The 20,615-nt window shown below is 39.6% G+C and overlaps 2 protein-coding genes across 2 annotated transcripts; both read right to left on the reverse strand.

The window, feature by feature from the left end:
- Positions 1 to 3,623: 3,623 nt before the first annotated feature.
- Positions 3,624 to 4,746, reverse strand: LOC133574297 (trace amine-associated receptor 13c-like). The gene is made up of 2 exons (XM_061926431.1): positions 4,574 to 4,746; positions 3,624 to 4,437 (listed from the first exon to the last, which is right to left on the reverse strand). The coding sequence occupies exons 1-2, from the start codon at positions 4,744 to 4,746 to the stop codon at positions 3,624 to 3,626; spliced, it is 987 nt and encodes a 328-aa protein (XP_061782415.1).
- A 5,315-nt stretch (positions 4,747 to 10,061) lies between these two features.
- On the reverse strand, positions 10,062 to 11,223 carry LOC133574303 (trace amine-associated receptor 13c-like). The gene is made up of 2 exons (XM_061926446.1): positions 11,051 to 11,223; positions 10,062 to 10,875 (listed from the first exon to the last, which is right to left on the reverse strand). The coding sequence occupies exons 1-2, from the start codon at positions 11,221 to 11,223 to the stop codon at positions 10,062 to 10,064; spliced, it is 987 nt and encodes a 328-aa protein (XP_061782430.1).
- Positions 11,224 to 20,615: the final 9,392 nt, after the last annotated feature.

Consider the following 20,615-nt stretch of genomic DNA (forward strand, 5'->3'; position numbering starts at 1 on the left):
CGAGATTCCCCTGCAGGCCAGTGTAGCAAAGACGGAATATACTCCTTCCCTGTCTCTCATGGATATACACCTGTTTGGTGACTTTCATTGGACTGACTGGCTCTGTTATTGCGAGAGCACCAATGTCACTCTGCAGGCTTATACACACACATACACATCCATGGAATATTTAGACCGCACACACACGAACCACATCCCACGCCTTCAACGCTTCACCCTATGTGGTAGAACGGAAAACTGAGCAGCGGCCCTAGTGGCCGTTCCAAGTCTCAAGTTGTAAGTCGTAATATGTATATGTGCTTTGCTTGAGGTTTTTACCTGGTCTCTAGGAGTTTAGTTCGGGACTTGCTTTTTTTCTCCCTCTCTTCCCCCAATGTTAACCATTTGTCCTACCTATTTTACAGGGGGCCGCCAATGTGGCAAATCGATCAGTGTTCCTGTTCTGTCCACCGTGTAACTATATGTCTGTTCTTGGATGGGTTTGTACTGAAAATTTAATTTACTTTTTAAGTGCAGTGATAATACAGTTTCAACCAGCCATTGAACAATCCTGTCACATTGAGGATGTGAATAGCAAACTATGGTTTTCATATGAAACCATATTTTTTTACTTGCCACGGGAGTTTCCACAGCTTTTTTTTCACCCATGTCTACATACACCCGAGAGCAAGCATCCCGGCAGCCACCCATCTTATCATGGAGGTAACCAATAGACTTGATGCTATCTCACCTGACGCACCCAAATTTATTGTGGGGGATTTTAATCAGTATCAGATACACAGGACTCTAAGGACTTACAAACAATATGTCACCTGTGCAACAACCCTGAAAAACTCCACAATTGACTTGTGTTATGGGTCAGTGCCTGGTGCCTTCAGGTCCATGTCCATGCCTCCCTTTGGAGCATCTTACCACAGCAGTGTCCTGCTGATGCCCATCTATAAACCCATCTGCAAGAAGCAAGTGCATACAGTAAAAACAGTAAGATGTTGGACAATGGAAAGTATTGCCAATTTAGAAGCATGCTTCGATTTTACAGATTGGGATGTATTTTAAAATTCTTGTGGGGATTTAAATGAGTTGACAATAACAGTTTCCTTTTATATATCTTTTTGTGTGGACTCTAATATTCCCTGTGGGGAAATTACTATATTTTCCAACAACGAACCGTGGGTCACTAAGGAACTAAAAAGTGTCATAAACATGAAAAAACGCATCTTTTACACAGGGCGCATGCAGGAAAGGAAAGATATCAACCGAGTGGTAAGGAGCAAGATAAGGGAAGCTAAAAGAGTTAGTAGGGATAAGGTAGAACACAAATATACCAGTGGAGATGTTTGGGCAGCTTGGAAAGGAATAAAAGCAATGACCTCCATCTGATCGATTGATTGAAAATTTTATTAGTAGAGTACAGTACAGTATATATTCCATACAATTGACCACTAAATGGTAACACCCGAATACATTTTTCAACTTGTTTAAGTCGGGGTCCACGTAAATCAATTCATCTCTCAGGGAATCCCATAAAAATTAAGGGAATAAATACGGCTGACCTCCCAAATGTACCTTACCCATGATCCAAACATTACCATCAAGCACGAGCATGTTAGAGAGCTTTTAAAACGAGTCAGAAAAGGAAGGCCCCTGGTCTAGACCTTATTTGTGGGCATACTCTCCAATATGGTATTGACCAACTTTGTAGTGTCCTCCAACAAATATTTCAAATGTCACTGAACTGTAACCATATTCCTGGTATTTGGAAGTCTTCTTTTGTGATCCCCATCCAAAAAACATGGAAATCTAAACAACTTAATGAATTTAGACCAGTTGCATTAACGTCATTAATCATGAAAATCTATGAGAAAATTGTTAAAGGCCTGGTCATGTCTTCTATAGAGGGACTTGATCCACTACAATTTGCCTATCAAGCAGGGGAAGGTGTAGATGATGCAAAGCTTTTTATACTCAACCACCTCCACAAACACTTAGAGAAGCCACAAGCCCATGCCAGGCTCTTATTTCTTGATTTCTCTTCCGCATTTAATTCAATGGAGCCACATCTCTTAATAGAGAGGCTTGTGTCTAAATTTTAATTGTCTCACCGGCTTGTGCTATGGATTTTAGACTTTTTAACTGGTAGAGAGCAAAGAGTCTCTGTAAGGGGCTGTCTCTCTGACTCTTAGACTTAGACTTTCTTTTTATTGTCATTCAAATTTGAACTTTACAGTACAGATAAGAACGAAATGTTGTTGCATTAGCTCATGGTAGTGCAAAATAAAAAAGCAATAAGGTGCAGATATAAATAAATACATAGATTACTGTACAGATAAATATATTGCACTTTTGCATATGCATCCAGGTTTATGGATGTATGTTATATTGTCTTTGTATTATAGCGAGTTAAAGTAACCATCCCCACAGGTTCACCCGAAAGATGCAGCCTTTCACCCTTACTTTTTATTATGTTTACTGATGAATGCAGAAGTAGGCAGGAAGACAGCTATCTGATTAAGTTCTCTGATGACACGGCACTGCGGTCCCTCCTCTATGGTTCACAATCAAAGCATGAGAACGCCCTAACAGATTTGATCTCCTGGTGTGACTGTAACTTTTAGGATTTAAATGTATCTAAAGCCAAATAATGAATCATTATTTTTAGACGTAAGAAAGATATTTCTACGGAGTGCATCATACATAACAAAAAAGTTGACATTGCTTCATCATATACATATTTGGGGACCTTTTTTGACGACCAGCTCAAGTTTGATTGTATAGTGAAGCCAGCACAACAGAGAATTTATCTTCTCAGGAAATGTAATTATTTCTCTGTCAGGTCTGTTGTACTCTGTCGTTTTTATCAAACGTTTATTGAGAGTCTTATGTGTTTTTCTTTTATTTATTGGTTTCACTGTCTTTCAGTTAAAGACCGAAACAGCCTGTCTAGTATTCTTAAATCTTGCTCTAAGATTACCAGAGTAAAACTAAGAGACTTAAACCTCTTCTGCAACCGGCAAATCTTTCGAAAAGCAAAGAGCATTTTATCCTCCCCGAGCCATGTCCTTGCGGGGGAATTCTCTCTGTTGCCTTCAGGGCGACGTTATGCCCTTCCATTGAGTAAAACAAATTGCTTTTCCAAATCATTCATCCCTTCTGCACTCAGACTCTTAAATGTTAAAACTTTTACATTTATTTTTTAATTAGTATTGTGTTGTTTATGTAGATATTGACTTTTTATTTATTGTGAGCCATGTAGGCTTTGTGAACCACAACAACCTGTTGCTCAAATGGAATTGCCCCTTGAGGGATTAATAAAGGTGTTTGAATCTTGAATCTTGAATGAAACATGTACTCAATTTAGAGTATGTGAGCTTATATAAGACAATAAGAAAATGTAGAATATAAAATATCACTATGTCTCAGCATTTTATTTTCATATTTAAAGTTTGGTAAAACACAAAGCCTGGTCCCTGTTCCAAAAAAATAAACAAATCATGTCTTTCTCAGAAGCACACACTTCCCATAAACATAGACACAGTTCACCTGTTTCCACACGTCTCAAAGTCAAAACTCTTTCTACAATACCTTACACAAAAGTGGTCAAATAAATATAAATAAAAAAATGTTTACAGTATGTTGTCCCCACAGGAACCAGGCTGCAGTATGTGCAGAGTGACAATGTGTTTAATAGCTCTTCTAAACCAGGGATAGAACAAAGCATATATTAACGGGTTAAAAAAGGAGTTTAAAGCGTATAGATACAGAGAATAAGTTGCAAATGCGGACAGCATTTTGTTGTCACCTGCAAAAGAAACAATATAATATGGACAGAGACACATGAGGAAGACAAGGACAAGGACACTCAGAGTCCTGGCTGCTTTCAACTCGGATGTCTTTGCTCTTACTGTGACTAAATGTGGTTTGAATGATGTAACATGACAGCGCATGGCTCGGGCCTGAGACACAGCAACCACAAACACTCTCATGTACAGAGTGATGATGATGCTGAGAGGAATAATAAACACCACAATAAGGTCAATAATCCCACCTTCGAAGTCTATACCAATAACACACTCTCCATAGCAGGAATTAGACTTTCCAGGATGAGTCAGTCCGTCCTTTGAAATTATGCTACAGAGGAGAAAAGCAAAAAGCCAACAAATACAAACAAAAAGTTGAACTTTTTTTACAGTGACTTTGGTATTATAATGCAGAGGATCACAAATAGCCACATAACGGTCAGCAGATATCAGCACCATGTTTCCTACTGATACGGAAGTCAGTGACACAGTCATGTAGAACCACAGAGAACAAAGAACATCACCAAAAGTCCAGCAGGATATTCTCATGTAGATCTTAATCGGTAACACCAGGAGACCCACCAGAAAGTCAGACACCGCGAGAGAGAGGAGGAGGAGGTTTGTAGGAGTGTGGAGCTGCCTGGAGAAAAAACAAAAAATAAACAAGACAACATATTTCTTAGTAGATTATAGAAAAAGTAAATAGACAATAACAACTACTATAGCCATGATTAAATGACAAAAATGTTGTGCAATGCCAGAATATAAATGTATGCCTGAAGTGGGAGATTGAGATGATGACCAGCAGGTTGAGAACCACAGTGATGATGCAGATGATGGTCAGAAGAACATTCAAGAGAACACCTTGAGACCAATGAGACATGGACTTCTTACAGGAGATGTTGATGAGTTGTGGAAAGCAGAGCTCTGGTTGGTACTCCTCCATCATCAAGAAGAAGAGGAGACACATGGCCTATGTTTTACATGTGGTTTATGTGTTCAAATGTTTTCGTCCAACCCATTGTACCTCCCCCAAGCCATCCTTATTGGGTCAAAGTTTTAGCCTGAGATAATGTCATCATGACAAGTCCTCTACCCTTGAGACGTTGAACATTTCTTTGAGCTTAGCTGAATGACATGACATCCTATTTGGAGCGTTGTCATATAACCAGCGCCAGCTTTAGGCCATTTGACGCCCCAGCCGAGAGTGAAACGCCCCGCTCCTTATTGCCCCTCCATTAAGATGAAGAAAATGTATTATAATCTGGCTACGATATTCCTACTATATTCCTTTTCGCATGGTGTTAAACACAGGCAATTTACCTGTGTTGCTGCCTGTGGATAATAGCATCGAGAAAATAGATTGATCTAAATCAGACCTGGGCATTTTGTGGCCAGCGGGCCACATCCAACCCACGTGAGGCCAATCATAAATTACAAAATAAATTTTAAAAAGTTTGTATGTCAAGTGTGCAATAAGACGGTGCTGCTTTTGTTTTGAAAACCGTTATTTGTATTACTTCCGTGTGGACGTATTCGCGTGCGTGATTGTGAGTGAATGTAAACAGCGGCAATTACAAATTACAAAATACATTTTTTTTAAACATCTATGTCGTGCATGCAATACAACTGTGCTGCTTTTATTTTGAAAAGTGTTTTTTATGGACGTACGTCCGTGTGTAACCTGTGAATGAAGGTGCACAACGACAAGTGATGCCCGGTTACCCCCGAGATGTCAGCTCACACTAAAAAAAAAAAAGTTGATGACGAATGCCGTGTTTTCAACAAGATATGGACTGCCAAGTATTTCTTTACAGAAATTAAAGGTAAACCCGTGTGCTTAATTTGTGGTACACAGGTTGCTGTGTTTAAAGAATATAATTTGAATCGCCACTACACGACGAAGCACAAGAAAAAATACCGGAATCCGTCTGATGAAGAGCACGCAAGGGAGGCTGATGCGTTGATGGTAAAACTGCAAACCCAACAAGGGCTTTTTGCCAAATTTCACACCCCCAGAGATGCAGCCGTCAGGACAAGTTTCGTCATTTCTCATAAAATCGCCAGAAAAAGTAAGGCGTTTTCTGACGGAGAGTTTATTAAGGAGTGCTTATTGGACTCCGTTGCGCTGATATGACCTAAGAAGAGGGGCGCATTTGAGAACGTGTCACTCTTTTGACGCACTGTAACGACGCGGGTTGAGACCATCGCTGGAAATTTGGAGCTTCAGCTGAAGCACAGAACAGCCGACTTTGACTGTTTTTCGCTGGCTTTGGTTGAGCGCTGCGATGTACATGACACCGCCCAGCTGCTCATCTTCTTAAGTGGGATAACTGCAGACTTTCAAATCACGGAGGAGCTGGCAGCCATGCAGTCAATTAAAAGGACAACCCAGGGGCGCCGAAAAGGGGGGGGTAAAGAAGACGGATTCTAGGGGCCCATAATGGAGGGGGGCCCAGAGAGACCCCTAATGATGATGAAATTATAATACAGAAAAAATAATGACACTGTGTTGGGGGCCCTGTAAAGATTCTTTTCATGGAGCCCAAAATCCCTAGCGGCGCCCCTGGGACAACCACAGGTAATGACTTGTTCACAGAGGTAAATGCGTGTTTGGACATGTTAGGACTGAAATGGGACAAGCTGGCAGGTGTGACAACAGATGGTTGTCCAAATCTGACGGGGAAAAATGTTGGACTTTTAAAGAGGATGCAGGATAAAGTGACAGAAATTAACCCTGTGCAGGAATTGACATTTTTGCATTGTATTATACATCAGGAAGTGTTGTGTAAGACAGTGTTAAAAATTAACCATGTCGTTGATGCTGTAAGCAAAACAGTTAACTTTATCAGAGCGTGAGCGTTAAATTATATACAATTTCACTAATCAGAGGCAGGTGAAACTAATCAGCACCCATGGCAAACAAAACACAAACCCAGGGGTGCTGAATACAGAACTGAGGTAATGGAACTAATAGAACAGAACTAAACAAAACATGATCTGGGCAATGGATCATGACCCTATCCCCCCTAAAGGACAGATTCCAAATGTCTCCAGAATATAAAAAAGCAAGTTCAAGAGTCACGGGAGGGCGGAGGGAGGACTTGGCGGAGGGTCGCCACGCCAAGTGTCCCCGAATCCACCGGGGACGAGTCAAGTGGCGGCGGCGAGTGGAACGCCGCTGCAGCAGGCGAGGCGGGCGTTGAGAAGGCGGGCACCTCAGCAGCCTCTTCGTTTTGGGTGGAAGTTTTAAAAATGTGTTCAAAGTTTGGTTTGTTTATGAAGTTTATGTGGTTTCTGTTATTTTAGGAGCGTTCATTGACAGTCATGATTTAGGCAATTTAATTATAGTACTCGGTAAAAGGTTTATTTTTAAGGCCAAAAAGAGATATTCACTTAGTATTACTTTCTTTAAAACATTTATTCAGTATTTTTTAACTTTAGAAAGTTATATGGTTGAAACCCATAATGATGCCAAAAAACATTATAAAAAGATGGGAAGTCCTCAAATGCTTATTTTGAAAATGTAATTTTGTTTATGGATTACAGTATATGCAATCTGTTGTGTTTCCTAATTTGAGTGTACATAAATGAAGGTGTGTTTTGCTGAGTCCGACCTGGACATAATCTGGACTGTACATAAATGTTTATTTTGAAAATGTAATTTTGTTTACAGATTATATGCAATCTGTTGTTGTGTTCCCTAATTTGAGTGTACGTAAATGAAGGTGTGTGTTGCTGAGCCTGACCTGGACATAATCTGGACTGTATAGGAATGCTTATTTTGAAAATGTAATTTTGTTTACAGATTATATGCAATCTGTTGTTGTGTTCCATAATTTTGAGTGTACGTAAATGAAGGTGTGTGTTGCTAATCTGGACTGGACCTGGTTTTAAGAACCCTTTAATTGAGACTGTGTAAGTTTATATAAGACAATAAGAAAATATAGAATATAAAATATCACTGTGTCTCAACACTTTATTTTCATATTTAAAGTTTGGTAAAACACAAAGACTGGTGCCTGTTGCAAACAAATTAACAAATGATGTCTTTCTCAGAAGCACACACACACTTCCCATAAACATAAACACAGTTCACCTGTTTCCGCACATCTCAAAAGTCAAAACTCTTTCTGCAAAACCTTACACAAAAGGGGTCAAATAAATCAATTATTGCACATGTGTTTATTCAGCGAAACATTCTCTCAATATAATTAACTCCATTTATCAGAACCCAAATTCAGAGACAGTCGTGGTCAAAAGTTTACATACACTTGTAAAGAACATAATGTCATGGCTGTCTTGAGTTTCCAATAATTTATTATGGGTTTACTGAAATTGTGACCAAATCTGCTGGGTCAAAAGTATACACACAGCAATGTTAATATTTGGTGACATGTCCCTTGGCAAGTTTCACTGCAATAAGGCGCTTTTGGTAGCCATCCACAAGCTTCTGGCAAGCTTCTGGTTGAAGTTTTGACCACTCCTCTTGACAAAATTGGTGCAGTTCAGCTAAATTTGTTGTTTTTCTGACATGGACTTGTTTCTTCAGCATTGTCCACACGTTTAAGTCAGGACTTTGGGAAGGCCATTCTAAAACCTTAATTTTAGCCTGACTTAGCCATTCCTTTACCACTTTTGACGTGTGTTGGGGTCATTGTCCTGTTGGAACACCCAACTGCTCCCAAGACCCAACCTCCGGGCTGATGATTTTAGGTTATCTTGAAGCATTTGGAGGTAATCCCCCTTTTTCATTGTCCCATTTACTCTCTGTAAAGCACCAGTTCCTTTGGCAGCAAAACAGGCCCAGAGCATAATCCTACCACCACCAGGCTTGACGGTAGAAATGGTGTTCTTGGGATTAAAGGCCTCACTTTTCTCCTCCAAACATAATGCTGGGTATTGTGGCCAAACAGTTCAATTTTCGTTTCATCTGACATCACATGGACAAAGATAAGACATTCTAAAGGAAAGTTCTGTGGTCTGTGGTTTAAATACAGGAGAAGTATTCAATGCTTGTGTTTTGTAAATTAAATCTGTACAATAGATACGGGCATTTAGATCAACAATATTACAGTATTTGCGCATGTGGCTGGACAGGACAGGTTAAAAGAGGAAAACAAAAATTACCTTGTGCAGTTATTTTTAACACTTTTGCAGTGTTACCACTTTGCAATATGTGTGTGGGAACATTTGTGTTTATTCGTAGTAGGTAAATGGTTTTAATTGTGTTTGAATAATATTTGTGTTTTTACATTAAATAAATGTAGAAAAATGTATCCCAGCCTCCTCCAGTTCATTCTGGGAAACTGTTTCAGCTGTATAATATTGTAGTTCAAGTTGTTTTAATACCACCATACACATTGTTAGAACTTTTGGATTTTTTTTTACAGACGACCGATATACACTAACCAATCAGTTCCTATGCTAAATTTTAATCGACATAGTCATAAATAACCCAACTTAAGAAAAATATGTTTTGACTCTAAGTCAGTCCCATATTAAATGGAACTGAACTACAAGGCCCCAAGCCACTTGAACTGGGTCTTCTAAATTTGGAGGAGCAGCACATATTTTTTCTGAGCTCTTAACCCTATCTCAGCCAAGCCACCCAGCGAAGGATACTCTTGTCGAACATGTATAAATAAAAATGAAAGTAGAACTCATTATCAATAATAATTCACGATTGTTCATACAGTACTTACTAAACATAATTATATACTCTGCGAATAATTTAAATATGTATACCGTATTTTTCGGAGTATAAATCGCACCGGAGTATAAGTCGCACCTGCCGAAAATGCATAATAAAGAAGGGAAGAAAAAAATATATATATATATATATAAGTCGCACTAGAGCCGGGCCAAACTATGAAAAAAACTGCGACTTATAGTCCGAAAAATACGGTATATGTGTATTGTGTGTGTGTGTGTGTGTGTGTGCGTGCGTGTGTGCACTTTATGCAATGTCTTACATTGAGCAGAGGTTAGTGATGGTGAGCAATTTTGATATTGAATGATGGCTCCACATTTCAATGTCATATTTATTATCATGTAATAAGGCTGTTTACGTATTGACAAAATAGGAAAGATTTTCTAAACCTTTCCTAATCGGGCATTTCAGTACAGTAAGTAACAATTAAGCAAAAGTCAAGTCCTGTCAGTGTTAATCCTCAGAAGAAACAAATAAGCAGAATAATGAAGTTTCATATTTTGATGTTGCATAGAGAGGAAGGAAGACCTTTTTTTTTTTTTTTTTTTTTTTTACAGTATGTTGTTCCCCCTGAAGCCAGGCTGCAGTATGTGCAGCTTGAAAATGTGTCTTATAGCTCTTCTAAACCAAGGATAAAACAAGGCATATATCAACGGATTTAAACAGGAGTTAAAATCATACAGATACGGAGCATAGCTTGCAAATGAAGACATTATTTTGTTGTCACCTGCAAGAGAAACACTGTAATACGGACAGAGACACACAATGAATACAAAGACAAGGACACTAATAGTCCTGGCTGCTTTCAACTCAGATTTCTTTGCTCTTACTGTGACTGAATGTGGTTTGACTGATGTAACATGAAAGCGCATGGCTCGGGCCTGAGACACAGCAACCATAAACACTCTCATGTACAGAGTGCTGATGATGCTGAGAGGGAGAATGAAGACCATAACAAGGTCAATAATCCCACCTTCGAAGTCTATACCAATAACACACTCTCCATAGCAGGAATTAGACTTTCCCGGATGAGTCAGACCTTCTTTCAAAATGATGCTACAGAGGAGAAAAGCAAAAAACCAACAAAGACAAACACAAAGTCGAATTCTTTTTAAAGTGACTCTGGTGTTATAATGCAGAGGATCACAAATAGCCAAATAACGGTCGGCTGATATCAGCACCATGTTTCCCACTGAGACAGAAGTCAGTGAGACAGTCACGTAGAACCACAAAGAACAAAAAACATCGCCAAGGGTCCAGCAGGATGTCCTCATGAAGATCTCAATCGGCATCACCAGGAGGCCCACCAGAATGTCAGATACAGCGAGAGACAGGAGAAGGACGTTGGTGGGAGTGTGGAGCTGCCTGTAAAATAGACAAAATAATAAAGACAACAGATTCCTTAATGGACACAACTATGTTAACAAAACAAATCACCAGAGACATTAGCATAAGGACACAGTGACAAATCATAAACCAGATCATAAACTACATGCAGGACACTTTCGGGAAAATGTGAGCCTTTAAAAATAACATGTGCCTGAAAAAGGAGATTGAGATGATGACCAGCAGGTTGAGAATCACAATGGAGATGCAGATGATCGCCAGAAAAACATTTAAAAGAACACCTTCAGACCAATGAGACGCGGGCTTCCTGCAGGAAATATTGATGAGTTGTGGAAAGCAGAGCTGTGATAGATCCTCCTTCTCCATCGTCAAGAGAAAGAGACAAATGGTCTTTGTTGTACATCTGATTTAAGCGTTCAAATGTCTTCGTCCAATCCATTGTACCTCCCACGTAAGCAAACCTTATTGGGCCAAAGTTTTCCACAAATCAGCGTTCTCGTCCTGGTGGGTGTTAATTAATTTTTTTGAAGAATTGTTACAAGTCAGAATTCGATTACCAATGAATACAGGTGGTGGTCAAGCTAGCTCTGTTTTCAATAGGTACTCGGCGCCATTTAGTCTTTTCTTGAAGAAAAAATGCCATATACTGTTTTCAGTTGTACAAACCGTTTAAATAACGGAAAGGACAAACGTTTCTGCAAAGTTTCGCAAGAGGTGATTAAAAAGGGTGGAGTAGTGCAACATTTTACGAAACTACCACGAGAAAAGCAGCTCACACTCCAGTCCAAGGGAGCAGAGTCAAATAATGCATATATTTACAGTGATCACTTTGTTAAATGTTTGTTTGATGTACTCAGAGCTGGGTAGTAACATTTACATTTACATTTACTCCGTTACATTTACTTAGGTAACTTTTTGAGTATTTTTGTGAAGAAGACGCGCTACTTGTGAAGTGAATTACATTTTATATAGCGCTTTTTCTCAAGTCACTCAAAGCGCTTCACATTGTGAAACCCAATATCTAAGTTACATTTAAACCAGTGTGGGTGGCACTGGGAGCAGGTGGGTAAAGTGTCTTGCCCAAGGACACAACGGCAGTGACTAGGATGGCGGAAGCGGGGATCGAACCTGCAACCCTCAAGTTGCTGGCACGGCCGCTCTACCAACCGAGCTATACCGCTACTTGTACACCATTATGTTAAGTTTCATTCCGATCGTTACATTTAATGTGCTTTATAAATAAAGTTGATTTGATTTGATTTGATTTATATTAATATTTTAATAATCTATTGATTAATACTTGCAAAGACAAATTAATTTTGTCAGCAAGCCTTTTTCTGGCAGGCACTGTCACATGACTCTGTTTTGCCAGTCCAAGGGAAGTTTTAGTGACGTTGGACTTAATTTCACCAATCAAACGGAGCCTCACGGTGGGAATCCAATCAGAACTACAACTACTGAGACACGGTGTTTGGATTTTTCACCGGGAAACAAGACTATATTTATATTACGATAAACGTTAATAATGATGACGGCAGCAAAACTCCCGACGTTAGTATTACCTTTTTAAATTAAAATTATGTACAAATCCCAAAACCAGTGAAGTTGGCACGTTGTGTAAATCGTAAATAAAAACCGAATACAATGATTTGCTAATCCTTTTCAACCTATAATCAATTGAATAGACTGCAAAGAAAAGTTACTTAACGTTCGAACTGGAAAACTTTATTTTTTGCAAATATTAGCTCATTTGGAATTTGATGCCTGCAACATGTTTCAAAAAAGCTGGCACAAGTGGCAAAAAAGACTGACAAAGTTGAGAAATGCTCATCAAACACTTATTTGGAACATCCCACAGGTGAACAGATGGGTGCCATGATTGGGAATCTGGAGAAACCACTGCACATAAGCAGCTAAGCCCGTGACCTCAGGCAGTACTGCATCAAAAACCGACATCAGTGTGTAAAGGATATCACCACATGGGCTCAGGAACACTTCAGAAAACTACTGTCAGTAACTACAGTTTGTCGCTACATCTGTGAGTGCAAGTTAAAACTCTACTATGCAAAGCCAAAGCCATTTATCAACAACACCCAGAAACGCCAGACCTCCCTGCACTATCAAGTGCGAGGAGAAAGATGGCAGACCAGAAATCCAAAGAAGCGTACAAATGTAAGTAATAAGCGTAATTAATGATTTTCATAATAATGACACTCGTGGTTTTAGTCAGACTTCAAACCTTTGCTACTGCACTTAAATAACGGCTTCAAACACAAATACACAAGAAACACAGTTTACATACCGCGAACAGCAAAAGAGTAAAAATCAGCAAGTTTATGGGCAACATGGTACGGATGTTCCTGATTTCTCAAACTGGAACGCCACCTTCTTAACATCGGTCCAGAGTTTCAGAATAAGATCTTCTCTCTGTACTGTTTGCTTAGAACTAGCGTGCAACTAACTAACTAAGCCATCAAAAGAACGTTAGTCAAAATCAAGAGTTGGTTAGGAAGAGGAAAAATGGGAAAGGTAATAGTTGTTAAAAGACAAAGACAAGATACCTGAAGCTGGAGGCCACTTCCACATCTGCTGCCCTGAGGTGCAGGCGGAAGGAAAGTGGGGTGTCTGACGTTCCTAAAGTCCACCACTATCGCCATGGTATTTTTTCCATTTATGCAAAATCCACCAGATGTTCTCTGTAATCAGACTCATCAATGTATGTGATGCGTCCCACTACTGCTGTGTTGTCAGCAAACTTCACAATATGGCATCTAGGGCAGGGGTCACCCGCGGGCACCAGGTCGCCCATAATGGCCAGATGAGTCGCCCGCTGGCCTGTTCTAAAAATAGCTCAAATAGCAGCACTTACCAGTGAGCTGCCTCTATTTTTTAAATCTTATGTATTTACTAACACGCTTTGCTCGACATTTTTGATTCTAAGAGAGACAAAAGACTTGGTCTTCACTTGTTTAAATAAATTCATGAATTTTTTTACTTTGCTTTTTACAACTTTCAGAAAGACAATTTTAGAGAAAAAATACAACCTTAAAAATTATTTTAGGATTTTTAAACACATATAACTGTTTACCTTTTAAATTCCTTCCTCTTCTCTCCTGACAATTTAAATCAATGTTCAAGTAAATTTATTTTTTTATTGTAAAGAATAATAAATACATTTTAATTTAATTCTTCATTTTAACTTCTGTTTTTTCAACGAAGAATATTTGTGAAATATTTCTTCAAACTTATTATGATTAAAATTCAAAAACATTATTCTGGCAAATGTAGAAAATCTGTAGAATCAAATTTAAATCTTATTTCAAAGTCTTTTGAATTTCTTTTAAAAATTTTGTTCTGGAAAATCTCGAAGAAATAATGATTTGTCTTTGTTAGAAATATAGCTTGGTCCAATGTGTTATATATTCTAACAAAGTGTAGATTGGATTTTAACATATTTAAAACATGTCATCAAAAATCTAAAATTAATCTTAATCAGGAAAAATTACTAATGATGTTCCATAAATTATTTTTTTAATTTTTTCAAAAAGATTCAAATTAGCTAGTTTTTCGCTTTTTTTTTTTCAGTTGAATTGACGGCGTGGCACAGTGGCAGAGTGGCCGTGCGCGACCCGAGGGTCCCTGGTTCAATCCCCACCTAGTACCAACCTCGTCATGTCCGTTGTGTCCTGAGCAAGACACTTCACCCTTGCTCCTGATGGGTGCTGGTTAGCGCCTTGCATGGCAGCTCCCTCCATCAGTGTGTGAATGTGTGTGTGAATGGGTAAATGTGGAAGTAGTGTCAAAGCGCTTTGAGTACCTTGAAGGTAGAAAAGCGCTATACAAGTACAACCCATTTATCATTTTATCATTTAAGATAAACTATGTTTCAAAATTGAATTTTCATTTTTTTCGTGTTTTCTCCTCTTTTATAAAAATGTTAGTGGCTAGCTAGTTAAAATGGGATATTGTGATTTCACAAGACTGTCTTAGATTTGATCATTTGAAAATGTTCAATTTGAAAAATGTGCACTTAGAGAAAATATCAAAATAAAGTGTTGCATATTGATATTTATCTGTTTCTATATATATTTATTGTGCGGAATCATTAAGATGATCAGTGTTTCCACAAAGATAAATATCATTAATTATTAATAATAACATAGAGTTAAAGGTAAATTGAGCAAATTGGCTATTTCTGGCAATTTATTTAAGTGTGTATCAAACTAGTAGCCCTTCGCATTAATCAGCACCCATGAAGTAGCTCTTGGTTTCAAAAAGGTTGGTGACCCCTGGTCTAGGGTGTTTAGCAGTGCAGTCGTAGGTTAGTAATGTGAGGCCTTTACACCGTCTTCGAGGCACTGCCTTGGTTTCACGTGCCAGTGCTCGAGTGCCAAGTTCATTGTATTAATTTCAAAATAACCTCAATAACAATATTAAGTTCAAACTTTCACTGAAAGAAAATTTGTAGGACTTACTCAATGTTAATTTAAGATTCTGGTTTAGTCAACCATTCACATTTACTCCCTCCCTTTTACAACACCATGACTGTTCAAGTCTCCTGTAAAGCTAGTGTGCATGTTTTTTTTTCGAATGTTAAAGATAAAACTCAAAACTAGAAATACACAGTATTGTGTGTGTCAGGGCTGGGTGGGGCAACTTTACGCAGGGAATTGTATTGGCTGTGAGGCAGACATGCTATCCACATGCTCCACCATATTGACGCTACAATGTACTTCATTTGGACAATTAGTACAATAAAAGATAACTGTTTACGTTTGTTTTTAAAAATAGGTCCAAGTTGGAGATGTCTGATAATATTGGCCGACTGATATTAGTCTAAAAGTGTGATGTATCAGTTCACATTGATATTGTTGTTTTGTCGATAATTATATCGGCATACTGTATCAAACTGTACCGTGTGCCACTGAGCAACAAGCTTGCTGCTCGTATGTCTGCAGTGTGGTATTATTTCCAAGTTTTTCCCTTGGATTATAAATAAACAAATTCTAAAATGACTATATGTGGGGGTAAGTGAGATGCAGTAACGGGCCGTGCGTTTTCCACATAGGCCTTCAGTGATGTCTGACTTCAATAACTACCTCTCAAAATACCATCATTTATGTCACCACATGACCATTGCTGGAGAAATACTATACAGAAACACATTTACTGGTCAGTGAACCACATCAACAGTGTACAAAACGGGTTATTTTCTGTCGCATTTAAAAAAATCAATAAACCCGCATAAGCAATTAAAACATATCTTATGTGGTACTGTCAAAATTAAAATTGCAAAAAACATATTAAATGTGAAAAAATAAAGAAATTAAATATTTGAACTCAGAATTTGTAGAACCCATTCGACATCGTATGAGCCAGTGGTTCCGCTGGTTGTGTGAAGGGTATTTCCCCATTTAATGTCATGACTGTGTGATCATGTTTTGTTTTAGTCATGTTCGGTTTTGTTTTTGGACTCTTTGTGCACTTTTGTTTGTTTTGTCACCATAGCAACCCATTAGTTTTCACCCGTGTGTCACGCACCTGTTTCACGTTTTGAGTCACGCACCTGTTTTCACTGATCATGTCACTGCTATTTAAGCCGGTCTGTTTCTGTTGTTCATCCTGATGACAATATCCATTCATACCATGCTACTTCTGACACCCCTGCTACCTCTGTTTGTCTTCATGCTATCATAGTTCCATGCCAAGTAAGTTTTGTTTATTGTTCATAGTTTCTGCCTTTGTGCAAGTTTTGTTTCATTAGCCAAGTTTGTTCTCCGCCATTGTGCGCGCCTTTTGTTGTGTTTAAAATTAAAAAAATTACTTACATTCACGCCTTTCCCGCGCCAACTTTCCTTTGCATTCCGGGAAAACAAACTCCAAGATCCACGTATTGACAGAATGTCACCAGCAAAAACGTTTTTCGGCAAGAAGGTTGGACGAAGTGGACAAGTTGGACGAGGGAGCGTGGGCGGTCCTGCGCGCAATGGAGGAAGAGACGCTGCGTTATTCCTCCGTGGAGCGCAGAGACCGGATGTGGGGTCCAAATGGAAAACTGGTGCCAATAAACTCTGTGTGGCCCCACAACGTTGGCGCGTCGCTCCATTCCCGGAAGCGCCGGCAAAAGCGGAAGCCATCAGGAAGAGCTTCCCCGAGCCGGCAGGACGCGTCACTCCCGCAAGTTCCTCCCCCTCCGGGCGGAAGCAAGCAGCAGGGAGCCTGACAACGTCACAGACCAGGATTTTTTTTTCAATGTTTTTTTTTTTTATCACTCACCTCCAACCAAAGACTCTAAAAACATGATAAACATTACCAAAACATGATCTTGAACATTAGAGCTAATCAGTCACAGCCATCTGAATTTCATGCCCCGCCCCCCAGGACTCAAGCCACGCCCAAGTCACTTTTTTTTTTTTTTTTTCACCCACTCAATCCCAGGTAGAAAAAAAAGACTTTTTGAACAATTTAAAGGGGAGGATTCTGCCCCCCTCCTGACCTCCCTCCACCCACCCCAAAAGACTGTTCCAGACAGCGGGGAGCGCGTCTGGTATCCGCTCCTTGAGGGGGGGGGGCTAGGGCTGGGAACTGTTCAGGTGGGGTCGCTCAGCGTCATGCCAAGCCACAGCCTCTAGCACGAACGCCACCACCAGTTCTTCGGTCTGCCAAGCCACAGCCTCCAGCACGGCCGCCACCACCAGTCTTTCGGCCTGCTAAGCCGCAACCTCCGGTTCGGCCACAACCACCAGTCTTTCGGCCTGCTAAGCCGCAACCTCCGGTTCGGCTACCACTACCGGTCTTTCGGCCTACTAAGCCGCAAACCCCAGCTAGACCACCTCCACCATGGCTAGCACTACAGCTAGCTGCTCCAAGGCTAGCACCTGTTGCTACTCCAAGGCTAGCACCACGACCTGCACCACGGCTAGCACCAGCGCCAAGGCTAGCACCTACGCCACGGCTAGCTCCACGCCCTGCTCCAAGGCTAGCAACATGCCTAGCTGCACCACGCCAAGCTCCACCACGCCAAGTTCCTCCAGTAGCAGCTCCACGCCAAGTTCCTCTAGTAGCAGCTCCACGCCAAGTTCCTCTAGTAGCAGCTCCACGCCAAGTTCCTCCAGTAGCAGCTCCACGCCAAGTTCCTCCAGTAGCAGCTCCACACCAAGTTCCTCTAGTAGTCTGTTAGTGTTTAAAAAAATTTTTTTCCTGACATTCACGCTTTGCCCTCGCCAACTTTCCACGTATTGACATTTCATCGCCGGGACAGCTGAGCTAGCTTCCGGGGTTGGCCGACATTGTCTCACAAGATGTAGTTTCTCTTTAAATATCCTTCTTGAAAATGGTTTTGCAAATATATGTGTTGTCACGTCTAATCATAAAAGATGCAGACGAGGCGTGTTGGCTGAGTTCTTAAAGTTTACGACACAGCGTCCTCATCCAGCTGCCGGCGGGCAACTGCGCATGCGTGTCACTACTGTGGCATGCTGGGTAATGGAGTTCTTATGTTACCTAGCTCATAACATCACAATATATATCTGCCTTAGGCCAACAAGAAGGCCTTACTCACAACAACTTGTGATCTGATTGGCTATCGCAACTCTCTTTCAAATGTTTGTGTCCCTTCACTTACAGTGCACGGACGCCCGCATTGTTGATTCTGAAGGCCTCGGGCAGATTTCGTACCGCATGGCAACATAAGCTAGCTGAAATCTGATTGGATAAAAACTCTATAACCTAAAAACAACAGCACTGGAAGGAGCATAAGAGAGATACGACCCACCATTTAAGGGGGGCGACCGGGAGATGAGGGTTATTGTTTTATGACCGGAAGTGAGGGGGGTTTTATGACCCCCTCAGGAAGTGGCCGTGGCCTCCATGGTCTCGCTAGTTAAGGGAGGGCAAGCAGGGGAATGTTTTATAACCACTGAAGTGGGCATGACCTAAACCGGAAAAGTAAAGTATACATCATATCCGTAGTTTGTAGTTTTTTGCAAGCTGTACTGAAGACTGTCTCTTTTTGTGTCATTGGGTTGCTTGAGTGTAGTTCACTTTTATGACACTGGAGGGGGCATTGAACGCATCATTACCTCAGCAAGCTCTGAAAGTTGATGTCAACTGTTTAATTGGCAGTGTGCGTCAATACAAAGTGAGTTACTTTATAGACACTTTAATATCACTTGCTGTGTGCTTGAAACTGTATTGCAACTCATTTTGTCAGTTTTATTGTAGTCTATGGCTGTTTGGCATCAGGTTCACAAGCTAACTGCTAACTGAGTATCATACCCTGGTTGGGGCCTGTTTGTAGCATTGGACATTAGCACTAATTTACAATTTAGAATTATTGTTGTGATGCTATTTACATTCTATTAATCATTACATTACTTAGGACTGGGATGTTCAAATTATGTGCATTTATGTAAACTGTGTATACAAAGCTAATATAGATGTATATTTAACAGCCCTGTTGCAGGCTTGTGCCTATTGCATTGTGGTCACTTTAGTTGATTTGTAATGATTGTATTTGAGTTGAGTAGAGTTTGAGTTTATTTCGAACATGCAAGCATACACATGATACATCACAATTTCCGGTTTCTCTTTTCAACATGTTCGAAAAGGAGTTGGAAGAAGCAGAGCTTATTTAATCCTAGCCCTTTTCTTTTACATAACAGTTGCTAAAACTTTTGTTCACTTCCTGTTCTCAATTTATTCACAATATACTCCATAAGTAATCACAATAAAAATAAATAAATACATAATAATTGGTGAAGTCTTGTCCAGGGTGTACCCCGCCTTCCGCCCGATTGTAGCTGAGATAGGCTCCAGCGCCCCCCGCGACCCTGAAGGGATTAAGCGGTAGAAAATGGATGGATGGATAATTGTATATGAAGTGATTTTTGGTCTAGAACATGTTTTGCTTTATTCATTATTGACGTGTTTCTTGCTACTTTATGTTGTATATTTTTTACATGAGAATTCCAGTTCAATTTATCATCAATCATTATACCTAGAAATTTGGTTTCATTTACTCTTTCAATTTCTATTCCGTCTATTTGTTTTTCTCTTCTACTGTTACCAAATAGCATTATTTTATTTTTATTGAGATTCAACGATAGTCTCTTTTTGTCTAACCATCTTTTTAATTTGTTAATTTCTTCTGTTATTATTTGTAATATCTTCTGTGTGTTCTTTCCTGAACAAAATGCTGTTGTATCATTCGCAAATAATACTAACTTTAAATCTTTTGTAACTTTACAAATGTCATTTATATAGAGATTGAATAATTTAGGTCCTAGTGTTGATCCCTGAGGTACACCACAGGATATATTTAGCGTTGTAGGTGTGTGTTCGCCTAGCTTCACGTATTGTTTCCTGTTCGTTAGATAACTTCTTATCCAGTTTAAGACTAACCCTCTGATGCCGTATCGTTCTAGTTTTTTGACTAAAATAATGTGATTAATTGTGTCAAATGCTTTAGTTAGATCCATAAACACTGCTGCCGCACTTTTTTTTACTATCTATTGCATTGGTAATTTCTTCTGTAATTTCAATTAAAGCCATTGAAGTTGAAACATTAGCTCTGTATCCATACTGGTTCTCTTCGAGTATTTTATTTTTGTTTGTGAAATTCTCTAATCTGTTATTGAACAGTTTTTCAATGATTTTAGAAAATTGTGGAAGTAAGGAAACAGGTCTATAATTTGTAAATTGGTGTTTGTCTCCAGTCTTATAAATTGGTGCAACTTTAGCTATTTTTTATTTGTTTG

The sequence above is a fragment of the Nerophis lumbriciformis genome, linkage group LG31 (genome assembly GCF_033978685.3).
Source record: "Nerophis lumbriciformis linkage group LG31, RoL_Nlum_v2.1, whole genome shotgun sequence".
Classification (NCBI taxonomy): Eukaryota; Metazoa; Chordata; class Actinopteri; order Syngnathiformes; family Syngnathidae; genus Nerophis; species Nerophis lumbriciformis.